Below are 13,245 nucleotides of genomic sequence, written 5' to 3'. Positions count from 1 at the left end.
ACATACTAGATATTGCAGAAAACAATTTATTTCGTTACAATGTAACAAATGAATGAAAAAGGACAGATCTTCATACAGAACTCATTTCAAGGAACTAATGTCATATACCCCACCCTCGGCGACTTTTTCCTATTGGCGCCGAGAAAACAATGTATGACGACATATGTCATACATCATTCTTAGCGATGTTGTTTTAGCGCCAACAGGAAAAATTCAGATATAAAAATGTGATCAAAGCACTTCAAAAGACAACATAAAACCACAGCGAAAAACATCGCGAATGTTTGCTTCAAAAATACCAGAATCTAGGAAGTTTTTGTATGCAAAGAAAAGTTACTAGTAGGCTTTTAAAATGCTTAAATTAACTAATTACCATCACAGCTCAACAAAGTAATATGTACCTATAGAAATAAAAGCTATTTTCCAACATGCATTTCGTCGCACAAAAAAAATTCTCACACTCTACTAAAAAAGAGAAAAGCGATTCAATATGCGATGTTTAAAGCAGAAAACATACCCAAAATATAACTATTTCAGCCAAAAAAAACACTTTTTCAAATTTTGACGTATGAAAAGTAAAAATGTCTCGACAGAACATCCCAAACATAAAAAACACAAAAAATATCATACATTAATTTGCTATCTGAATATGCTTTCAAAATACCTACTAAAAATATCTACTAAATTTTATTTAAAATAATACCTTCATATTTTAATAAAATCGTAGAATCAATTTATTTTTAGAAATTCAGTACCTAAAGAGGCATGTTTAGAGAATATGCTTGAATAGTTCTTGCTTGGCATCGATAAGAATTAACTTTTAGAATAAAATAACTGTACTTTTTTTTATAAAATAAATTTTAATGCAGTAAATATAAAGTTAAAAACTAGAAGAAACGCTCAAGATTTTTTTAAAAACAAAGAATTTCGGAAGTGAGAGTTTTTTTTTTTAAATTCTAAAATAAAAACTTACGTTTTTTTTTTTAAAATCCTCACACTCAGTTTGAAACACAACATATGAAACAATGCGCTTTACCGAGACACACCCCAAGTTGGATTTTACTCTTAATTAATGGTCAAGTTTAAAGAAATTGGCATTTTCTAATATTTATTCATCAAAACACTACTACTGAATCTAAACCAACACAAAATAAGCTTTCCTATAAGTTATATGGCCTGAAAAAACAAGTAAACAAGTTTGAACAGATATAAGATTGCCTTCGGGTTGTCAAACACAGGTTAGTTCAGCCAGCGATGCCATGCTTTAAAAGTTATCGCCTCATCGGCGAGAAAAATATTTCAATTTTGTGTAAAAAAATTAGATGTCACCAAATGTGGGGGGGGGGGGGATATCACATCTGTACCCATTTCAGTTCTCAAAAGGAAGCACAAAAACACTGATAGGTTAATTTCAAGTAGAACTATCCTGAGAAAATGACTGATTTTGAGTGACATCATTTGAATGAGAAATCAGTGTTGTGTTGAAGGTAAAAAAGTTTTCCGGTTTGCTTTTCTTGGAGTAAATCAATTTTTTAATTTACACAATTTGAAGAAAATTTATAATATTAATGCTATGTTTTGCTGTGAGACATGGCATTATGTGAGATGCAGTTTAGGAAATCAACATAAATATTATAAATTCAAAGTTTTAAAGAAATGCGAAGTAAAAACAATAGATTAGTATTTTTAAAAACATATATTGTATTATTACAACAAGAATTTAAAGCACAAAATGGCAGTCATCTGTTCTTCAAAAAAGTTATTATTTTTCTATTGACAGAGTAAAATAGCAAATATTAAAACAAAAAGTTAATATACGCAGCAACTTTAAATAGTTTTCGAAACATAGCTGAAAAGCTTTAAAAATTCAGACACATAAACCATAAACTAAAGAATTTGCAAAAATTACTATAAACAGAATTTTTAAAAAATACTAAGCATTTTTCATAATGCACTCAAAAGGACAAAATAACTTTTCTGTAGAGACGTACCGAGTAGCACTTTGGCCGAGTAGCCGAGTACCGAGTACTCGGCCTTTCACGACTCGGCCGAGTTACCAAGTACCAATTATGTTTTAACAAGAACCACCGACACACATGTGATGAATTTTGAACTTATTGGAATAGTAGTATAGATCTCCTTGTCCATATAATAGTTTTTAAAACTAAATTCCTCGTGAAATTTAATTACGCATTATATAAACAATTTTGTTTGTCAAAAATTTTACCAAAAAATGATTTTTAAAATTAAAAATAAATAAATAAAAGGTATGATTAATCAAGTTGGAATTAAAACAAATTACAGTAAAATCCCTCTAATGCGGACACTAAAAATGCAATTTTTTTTGTCCGCAGGACAGGGGTTTAATAATGTTATTTGCATTGGAACTGGGGAATTAAAAATTGTCCGCATAAGAGGGGTGTCCGTTAGGAGGGGTTTCACTGTATACCAATCAATTATAGTTCTAGTCGGCCGAACATAAATATTTTTTTAAAGCAGATAAAACAAATGTGCAAGAACACTGCAGACACATGTTTCCGCCCCCCCCCCCCCTACAAGGAATGTCTTTTTCAGTGCATAACATGTGAGCTAGAGAAGGTAAAGACATTCAACAAAAAAATCCAACTTTTGTCGGATGCCTTTAAATCCACGAGCTCCCATTTTGTGCATGGAAAAAGGAATTCCTTGTAACTTCCAAAACACGTATCTGCAGTGTTCCTACACTATGCTTTTAACATTGTTTTATTTCCTTTAATTTTTTAAGCAAAGGTATTTTTATATTTTTTATAACTAATTTTTGTTTGTAGCAAATATCCATTTTTAATATAAAAATTCCATATTTTCTATACTTGCCTTTTTTTGCATAATTTTTAATAAACAAGTTTAATAAACTTTGAGGACATTAAAAGAAAGATTTATACCATTGAAGCATCACAAACTTCATTATTCTCAAAATTTAAATTTGACTTATAAATTTTAATTGTAAATTATTGCAGAATATAATGCTTGCTCTTTTTTTTAATATAAATTTTGGTATCTGTCTTGGACAATATTCAATTTTTTGCAACTACTCGGTATCGGCCGAGTATCTGATCAGAATTTGGCCGAGTACCGAGTACTCGGCAAATTGGCCGAGTATGCCAAGTACCGAGTAATTACCGAGTACTCGGTACGTCTCTACTTTTCTGGGTCAGAAAGGACAATTTAAGTAGAAAACATTTATTGTAAAGGTATATACAGATTATTACTTAAAGATAAAGCTAATAAAAATAGATCAAATATTGTGATCAAATCAAACTATAAGCTTGATGCTCCAAATAATAGGAATCAGTAAACAAACATTGCACGTACAAGGCAACTGTCATTGCGTCATTTGTGGGAAAATGCAGAATATTTTAAAACTTTTAAAAGACAAATAAACTAAAATATAATTATCAGCTTTTTGCGATTTGTAAAGAAAAAGCTTAATGACTTACTGATTTAAATTTCCGTAGCGCACAGCAAACATCGACACAGAAAAAAAAATCTGTAATCCGCAGCTGTCTACGCACAGCTAATTGCCAGATTCCATGTACCTGTTCTGGAATATAAAATTTTTTGAAGATCCGATTTTATTTCCTACAAGAGTAAATTTTCTACAGCTTTTACGAAAAAAAAAGTAAAATGATCATAATTTCATTTCAGCTTAGTAAAGACTTAGCTATGAAACTTCGTTGCAAAGCGAAACATTGCAGATATTTTGTTCCTAACCGTGTTTGTTCACATTATCAACAGTTCGTTTCTTGTAAACAAAGCGGTAAGTCTGGTTTTATATTCAACTTACTTTCTTTTATTTATAAAAAGAGAAACTTTTTGAAAGCTTCACCGAAAATTAACATTATTGTATAATCTTCCGTTCATTTTTTGCACATTAAGAGACTTAATTCAGGCTATTTATTGTTGTTTTAGTGGTTTTATTCAATGTTAAGTTTCGATCAAGCATAAGTTAGAGCTCCCCACTTAATCTATGACTTCTCCCTCTTTCTTTTATTTTCATTTGATCTGTCTCATTAAAGGAGATAAATCTTAAACAAAAATGAAAGATATTTTTTAAAAAATGAATGTAAACGTTGCAGTTCTTTTTCACAGAAAGAATTAATTCGAACATTATTGGGTCATTTCACGGTATTTTCGATATTTATGTAGAGTCACCTTTTTTTGCCCTTTTTATTTACTGTTTGATTTACAAATTATTTTAATTTGAGTTGGTTTGTTGGGAGTAAAATCTCAAAATGAAATAATATGCTACTCAAACAGTAAATTAAAAAGTTATGGCAAAAAAATGTTCACGTTACGAATTCTACATAAATGTCAAAAGTACCGTGAAATGACCCTATTAAAATATGAAAGTTGCACTTTTATAAATATGATATTTTCATTAATTTTCACTCAAGATTTACTTATATTTTTTTTAATAAATTGTAACATTCTGGTTTGACTAGTTACAGTCCCCCCTCCCCCCACAGTTGTGGGCAAAATAAAAACTATTAATGGTCATGCTAGCTAAATTCAGTTATTTTCAGGAAGGAAAAAAAAATAACAGTATTAAAACACTTATTTTTCTTTTTAAAAAATCAAATTTAAGGTACTATCAGCCCCTCTTAAGGTACTATCAGCCTCGAATACCCTGCTTATACGAATAAAATCTCCCGGAACCGAATATTTCCTCATAAGTGTAATGTTAGAGCTCCCCACTTAATCGAATAATTTCCCTGGATAATCGAATAATAGTGATCAGCTTTTGCATATATACTTTTGCTGAGAAAATTTTTGAATACGTAAAAAATAAATAAGCAGTTATTGACGTAAAAGTTTAAAATAGTATTTTTCGGCAAACAAAGTGTGGGAAGAACAACATTCATATTCTGTCAAAGCATTTCCACTATTCTATCTAGTTTCTTTTATAGTTGCTATTACCAACAGACAAGAGTCGATAATTGAATTAAAAAACACCTTGAAATATAAACATTGCAGATGATAAGAAATTGATAAATATTAATTTTGAAAACATGGTAATTAAAGTTAGAAACGCATTCTCAAAATATCTTGAGCAAGGAATACACTATTATTTACTTTTTCCAAAAAATATGAACTGGAAAAAAGGTGTCAAAGCTAAGATTTAATACCTCAAGTTGTAAATTACAAATTTTTAATTTTCGTACATACTTGTATCATACAGGGTGTATCAGTACAGCATTTACAGACTTTCAAGGCAGATAGAGTATCCAGACGATCGGAAATCAAATAGCAATGCATGGTCAGAAACGCTTTCCTGGTGTGATAGTGACGACACAAATCACCAAAAAGACAAGACACGAACAAGAGGAGAAAACATGTTTATTACCCTTAGTACAGCAAAAAAAAAAAAAAAAAATCTAAATTTAAAAAGAAAAACATTAAAGAACCAACGATCGTCATCAAAGTATGTGTTCAAAATAACAACCACCCCGGGCTGTGATATGTGCCTTTATCTCTGTCTGGCGCATTGAATATCAAACTGTGTGTGCGCATGCACCTCATCTGATGCTTTGAATTACGTAATAACATCTAGCGTGTACACCAGACAAAACCAGTATTTTTGCTGTATCAAAAATAATAAACATGTTTTCTCCTCTTATCTGTGTCCTGTCTTTCTTGTGCTTTGTGTCGTCCCTATCACGTCAGGAAAGCGTTTCTGACCATGAATTGCTATGTGATTTCCCATCATCTATGTGAACTCTATCGCCCTAAAAGTCTGTAAACGCAGTACTGATACACCCTGTATGTACTAAATTATTATACTACGTTGTTGATTACTTAGTATTTAAAATGCTTTTTAATCAAAAACATTTTTTCTTCGATTCGATATTTATTATTACGTTTTAAGACAAAAGTTGTCAACCAGGAAAGGTAAATGAAATTTCCCTGCTTAATCGAATAATATTTCTTGGAACTGATGGTATTCGTTTAAGCGGGGCCGACATTATCTCCAATTACCAAGTTGAGCAACATTAAAATTAAAAAAGGAATAACACCCTAGATCGTCGGAGAGAAGAAATTATGGTAGAACCTCATTGATAGGAATCAATTTTGTCAAATTAAAAAATACCTATATTAGGGTGTCCTAAGATATAATGGCGAAAAGAAAATTTGGGAAATCGAATACACATATCCTCCATAGTTTTTCCTTTTCACCTCAGAAGCATCAGAAAAATAATGGGAACCCGTGCCAATTTGAGGTCAAAGTTGGAACTGAAATCCTGTACGGCGACTACAGTGGGAAGATTGCTAACTGTATAATTCCTTACTACACGTGACATCAATTTATTTAAAGCATATATTTACACCAGACAAAACCAGTTATATTGCACTACAAGATACATCACTGCACATATTTTCGTTTCAATGTTTGCATTTTGCAGTCAATATAAATCTTCCAGTGCTCTAGAACGCAACGTAACACAAATTGGTTTAGTTTCTCATCAGCTGGTAGCAAACCATGAAAGTCCTGCATCATTTTTACTGCTCTTTCAGCTGCATCGTTTACTGCTCTAAGCATTAAGACCATCTTTTTCGCTTCAAGGAATGAAGTATTATTGACCCATAAAGAGGGACTCTTGTTGAGAAAACTATCATCAGTTTTTAAGTCTAACAATGACTGGCTTTTTGCTGATATGAAATCGTCAATTGTTTTCTCTGCTAAATAATAAAATAACCGGTAACAAATGCATGATATAAATGAATAATTAAACAACTAGATGAAATCAATGTGCAAAACTTACCATACAATAAACCACAAAGATCTTACTTTGATGGAATGTATTTTTTCTCATGGGTCGAGAAGACTTCTCTACATAAATTTGTCACCATTTTTTATTTTATTTCTTCTTCTACCCTCATCAAAAAGAGCTAAGACGGCTATTTCGTTCAGATAAATACCATAAATGCTAGATGAATTTTTGTGGAGCAGCTTTTGAGATAACTGGGTCCACATTTTCGTACGCTTTCAAAGATTTCAAAAAGCACAATTTCACGCATATCGTCACGACAAACAAGCCGACATCTGACAATGCTTCATTTTCCTTCGTAAATAATTTTAATTGTGAACTAAATAGTAATAGTTTTAGGGAATAAATTGCTTGAGCCATCCATCGAGCTTAATGCATGGCTCCCGGGGTTCTTATTTTAAATTTATTTTCTGTATCTCCACCTAAAAATGTGATAGAAAATTCTATCAACTCTCGTTAGCCATCCTTGACCGTTACATTTGTAAGTTTAGCACAGTAAAAGACAAGTAAATTTTCATGTTCGGGTATAGTTTGAAACAACTCCGCAGCTCCTTTATAGCACTGTATTTTAGTGATGATCGATTAGATCGATGTTTTTTCAAGACTCTCTGAGTTTCTTGAAAAGTGGAATATCAGGGCTTGTTGTGACTTGCTTAATTTTTGCTTCGAATACTGCCTTTAATACCAGTTTATATATATGATGCGGCAAGCAAAGGAAAGCATTTCTCTCTCAAATTTTTGCTCGAGAAGGGTGCAAGTACCATTATAATGACCTGTATAGGAAGCTGTAGTATCCCAATAAAAAATTTGAACTTTCTCTTTGAGATTCCAATCTAAAACTGCCTTCCAAACAGCCTGTGTCTGTTCTTTTCTTGTATAATTATCCAGCTTAGGCACAGCAATGAATTGTTCCTTACATCTATATGAAATAACTATAGCTTAGTGATCTTCTGATTTTTGAGCACTCAAAGCTTTTATTCTTTCCTCGCTCTCCTTGCTCGTCGTCGGTTTGAATTCTTTGAATTGAAAAGATTTACTCATCGGAAATTTATCAATGTTACACACAAGTTCGCCAATATTAGCTTCAAGAATAAGCTCAGAATCTCATAAACTTAATTGACACCTGTCCAATGCAGCAACTATTTTTGGAGTGATGAAATCGCTCTTCATTACATATTTACTTGTTCCAGATTCTGACTAAATTGTTCCAAGTTCCAATGTACTTGTTCCAGGTTCTGATGTACTTGTTCTAGTTGGAAGAAAATCCTATCTTCCTTCATTTTGATTAATTGAAATGCATCAGCATGTGCAATATCAAATAAATTGTTTGAATTACTCACAAATTCTAATTGGCCCTGCCTGAATACTTCTTGCAGTTTCATTGCATTTTTTTTTTTTTTTTTGTAAATCCCTCCAAATTTGTTTCAGGTTTTTAAGTTTATTCACACAATTTGGCAACGATTTGGTGGAAATGCATGTCTTTTCCCAAGAGATGATTTATTCCTGAATCGTGAGATTTGCACTTTCACTGATGGTTAAATTTACTGATCAGAGTGTATTCGTACTGACCTGTTTAATGTTTTGCACATTTCCATGGATAAGCCCCCAACATCTGTTTTTCTGTTTTGATTTGTTTTCTGTACACCATTTACAGCTGTTTTGGGCTTCGCAAAGTATCGCGTTCGCTTGCTTAGGAAAATGCGTGCTTTTTACACGTTTAGGCGCAAGTTGGCACGGGTTACCGTGCTTTAAACTGCATGGAACTTTTTTTGCAATGGTTTTGATACAAAAGGAAAAAAAAAAGAGGGTATGCGTTAAAAAAAAAACGACTTTCATTTTTTTGGGACACCCTAACCTATATATTCATGAATTTATGTATGTGATAATTTTAAGTTATGAAAGCAAGGATGGAACTGTAAATGTGCCAAACATTATTTTTGCTATAATGAAAGATAAGTCTGCTTGTTTAGGAACATGTTTTGCATATTACCCATATTACCTAGATTGAGGATTATCCGGAAATTAGTCCAAATAAATGAAATTGTACTGTGCTATTGAAAGGTTTGTCTTAACCACATCATAAAAACTATTTTTTAAAAGAATAATTATTATAAAATAGAACTATTCTACTTCTGGAATTTTTATTTATTATGTGCTAAATTTTGCTTATGTTTGATCATCAATCCAATCCTAAATAATAATTTTGACTAAGAACCACCAAAAAATCATTAATGCTCATATGTGTCCTCAGCAAAAATACTTACTTTTAATAGTCTAGCTATGTGCATATTAGCTTGAAAGGATGTTAAATATCTTAATTAATGGCAAAAATATACCTATGTGATAAAAAAAAAAAAAAGCAGTGAATAGGTACTAATAAAACTGTGATCTGATAAAAAACAGCAATGCCAATTCTTTATGAAAGGAACCCTTCAAAAACTTGAATGCAAAGAAAATTCACTTGCCCCAAAGCAGAGTACTTGACAATGTTCTGCAACATAAAATCATTTGACCGAAATTCTTCTGCAAGTACTTCATGCATTGTATACACAATCAACCAACGTGACCTTTTCCACAAATCGGGAGCCCTAATTCAAAATCCTTTCATACAGTTTTTTTTTCTTTTCCCCGTTTTTAAAACTTTACTGTTGCTATGCATTTCTATAGAACCTAAACTGATTGAGATTCTCCAAAAATATTTTATATGCTTTCTAAAATGCAAACATACAAAATTTTATAAAAATTTGAACGCAGGTTAAACCACGTTTTTTTGGGGTTAATTTTACATGACATGAAGGAGTAATTAAAATATTGTTAATGAATTTATAAATTACTAAAATAATAAATAAAATGAATCGAGTTAGGGTAGCATATAATAAAACACTTCAAAACTTTCTAAATAATTGAAATATTTTGAGGATGCAGAAGGATTGAAATCTCAAACAAGACACGCAATTTTCGGTAAAGGACGTGTTTCAATGTTGACATGTTTCCAACACATACATTTATGAAACGAAATTGCAGTGTTGAAGATTGATCGGGAAAAATAAGGAAAAGGGGAACCAAAAATGCTAGAAAAATCAATAATCTTTTCAGAGGTAGAATATGAAATTTCTTCAGAAAATCTGCAGAAACTGCCGATTTTCTACAATTATCTTTCAACTCAAGATCGAATTTTGCACTTAATCTGCAGATTTCTTTAAGTTTAAAGTAAATCTAAAATTTCTGCAGGTGACTTATCGCATTCAATATTTTTCGCGAGCTTTCCACCAAATTATCATAATTTTCCAAAAATTTTAAATTTTTCTTAATTTAAAAAAATCTGCAAAATTTGTACAAATTTCTATCTTAAGTTAGAAGATATTTGCAGAAAACCTGTAGTTTCTGCAGATTTTGTGCAAAAATTTCACAGAAATCTGTAGAATTTCTGCAGAAAATTTGTCTTGAGTTTTTCTCTCACAATTGAATAGAAGGGGGTCGTTTCCAAAATTTTAAAAGTATTTTTCTCTGAAAGAGCATGCTTAAACACGTAGAATCTGACCATTTTTTAAATAATTTATTTAAGTTTAATATTAAAAAAAATACTTAAATCTCTGTGCTTTCATTGTTTACACTTCTGTCATGTGACATCACAAATGATGAAATGCCATTCAGTGTTGCCATTCACAGAATACAATATTTAATTCGCATCTTTACTCATGTGTATTGGCAACAATATGGTTGATGGCAAGCGTAGAGCGCAATTTTAATTCGCTGCTTGATTATCATAACGCGGAACCGTGGTAGAAAGATGCGCCAAAATGCATCATTTTTTGTGACGTCATAAAGACTATGCTTTGTTTAAAAAATTGGACATTTTAAAAAATTAATTTAAAAAACTGTTGGGAAAATGAAAGTATTTTCTGGGTCCATGTAATTGTTTTTACTTATTCTATCCATTTCAATGACTAAAAGTAGTACTTTTGACTGAAGAAACCACCCCATTCTCAGGCATCTGTTCTGCGATGTAAGTCGCAAATTTAGTAGTATTCTGCTTTGGGGCACTATTGTTTACTGAGAAGCATTAACATACTAAATCACTGTAGACAAAAACTTATGTTTGTGGGGAAATGTGGTGGGGGTGTTCTTGAAAGAATATATTTTGAGAATCTACTGGTTGTTCCTGAAATATTAGTTACAAACTTGATATTTATAATATAAAACAAACCTGCCCCTTACTAGTTGGCTGCTCATAACTAATCATTTACCTGATGCTACTTGTTTTACAATTTTGTAAAATAACATTGTTTCACATTCAGAAAACACTGTTAGCGGTTGTCCATCGAAAGATGGAAAACTTCAGTTGGAGAAATGCATAAATTTTTACAGTAAAGAATCTTTTAGCATGTATTTAAAAAAAAAAAAAAATCCAGTGTATATTTTAAATGTTATGCATAGTGTTAGAAAATGCTCCAAAGATTTCTCGGAAATATTTTTAATTTTTTTGAGGGAGGGGGGGGGCAAATACTTAAGGACTTTTTTTATTCTGCTGTATTTTGTTGCATTTTAAAGAACTTTAATACAAAACAATGCAAATGGCAGAAATTATTTGTTTTTAGCAAATAACCTCAACATATAATTTAATGATTAACTTTTTTGTTTATTCATTATTTTGTGGTTTGTCGGTCAATGCAGATACATTAAATGCAGGCATGTAACTTTATCTTAAGTTCTTTTTAAAATTTATTCACTTGTAATATTTGTTGATTTATTCCAAATTTTTTCTGTAGTTTATTTTCTACAAGACTCATGGAAAAGTTAAAGAGATATTATGCAACAATATTTTCTGTTGCTTATTCTTCGTGTGGCTACTATCTTGCAGCTGCAAACAATTATGGAAATATAGCCATTTTTAAGTAAGTATTCTATATAGAACAGGATCATTCCATGTCAGTTCAACCACACCCCAACACCCACCATCTCAGATTCCAATGAAACTTTGTATACTTCTACTTTTCATAGTCCTAAGTAACCTCCTAAAGTATTTCTTCTCTATTAAAAATATTTTTTATTTTTTGGCCCTTCAAAGTTTTGCAATTTTGTGTTAGTTGTCATTTACAGTTCTCTGAGAATGAACAGCAGCTGTTTGCAAAAAAAAATTATTTCTCAATAACTTTTCGCCGCTAGTGTTGCTGGGGTGATATTTTGCTGCTCCTGAGATAAGTGATTTTTTACTGTAATTGTTTATTTTACTGCTTTAATTTCAGTATTTTTATTGTATTTTATCATATAATTAAGTATTTTTGTGCTTTTAAGTCTTTTTTTTTTTTTTTTGATTTACTTGCTTTCTTAAAGCGTTTTTCTATTCTTTGTATTTAAGCCTAAATGTGCTGATTTCTTGTTGTTAAGCCTGAGTGCTCTGTTAAGTGTAACTTGTTTATTTTAATTTACTGCCTGTCTTAGGATTTTGTAATTTTTGTACCTTTTACTTCCAATGCTTTCTAATTCTAATAATTAGTTTTATTTCTTCAATTTTACATTTTTGTATTGATCTTTAAGTGTATCATTTTGAGCTAGAATGGGGGTTACATTATGAAGGGGGTTACATAATGAAGGAGGTTAAAAGTGGTAAAGGGGACAAGTGGATTTCTTGTGACCTATGTCAGATGTTCTGCTTATTTAAGGGGAAGGATGAGTCTGAGAAGGATTTCATTTGCACTAACTGTGTTGAACTCTCATAAATCAGAGTTAGGATGCTTACTTTGGAGGGTGAGTTAGCATTAGGCTGTAGGAGTGTAGATGGGGTAAACACTCCAGAGGGAAAGGGGGAAGTTAGTAAAAAGGAGGTGGGCATTAGCTGTGTGTTAAATAGTGGGAATATTCCAGAGGTAAAGGAGGAAGTTAGTAAAAAGGAGGTGGGCATTAGCTGTGTGTTAGATTGTGGGAAAATTCCAGAGGTAAAGGGGAAAGCTATTCCTGAGGTGACAGACTGGGAAACTAAGGGTATAATTTTGGGAGATTCAATGGTGCGTGAGGTGGGAAACTCAATAGGCAGAGTTAGATGTAAGGTGGCTAGATGTTGTTTGTCAGGGGCTCGGGTGAGAGATGTAAATAGGGTTGCTGAAAAGAAGGGGGTATTTGATAAAGAGGATGTAGTTACTTTGTGGGTGGGAACTAATGATGTAGGCCATAGTAACAACAATGAGTTTACAAAGGAATGGGATTCCCTGTTGGACAAAGCAACCAACTGTCATGGGCGGATTTATGGGGGAGCAGAGGGGGGCAATGCCCCCCCTCCCAGTTTTGGGAAGACTTTATGTAATAACAACACATCTTCCAAAAATTTTAAAAAAAAATAATTATTTTTTCGTTTTTGAATAGTTCAGAAGAGCATGGGTGGATTTATAGGGAGGGGGGGGGGCAAAGGGGCGATGCCCCCCAGTTTTGAGAGGAGTTTATA

General features: G+C 31.9%; 2 protein-coding genes across 6 annotated transcripts in view; one reads left to right on the top strand and one right to left on the bottom strand.

Annotated features, from left to right (window-relative positions):
• The window catches only part of LOC129235330 (serine/arginine repetitive matrix protein 2-like), a 145,391-nt gene extending 141,822 nt beyond the window's left edge, over window positions 1-3,569 (bottom strand). For 4 of the 5 annotated variants that reach the window (XM_054869098.1, XM_054869102.1, XM_054869101.1 and 1 more), the window contains exon 1: window positions 3,477-3,558. The gene's annotated coding sequence lies outside the window, so the exon portion shown is untranslated. Of the gene's footprint in view, window positions 1-3,476 lie in introns of all 5 variants that reach the window. The other variant, XM_054869099.1, reaches the window with a different exon arrangement.
• A 203-nt stretch (window positions 3,570-3,772) lies between these two features.
• LOC129235329 (THO complex subunit 6 homolog) overlaps window positions 3,773-13,245 on the top strand; it is a 73,033-nt gene continuing 63,560 nt past the window's right edge. Inside the window, 2 exon segments of the mRNA XM_054869097.1 lie at window positions 3,773-3,796; window positions 11,576-11,701. Coding sequence (XP_054725072.1) covers window positions 11,595-11,701 — 107 coding nt within the window. The 5' untranslated portion in view covers window positions 3,773-3,796; window positions 11,576-11,594.

This window comes from Uloborus diversus, chromosome 2 (assembly GCF_026930045.1).
Source record: "Uloborus diversus isolate 005 chromosome 2, Udiv.v.3.1, whole genome shotgun sequence".
Classification (NCBI taxonomy): domain Eukaryota; kingdom Metazoa; phylum Arthropoda; class Arachnida; order Araneae; family Uloboridae; genus Uloborus; species Uloborus diversus.
Note: the sequence above shows the minus strand (reverse complement) of the source record. Positions and strands in the feature narration are given on the sequence as shown.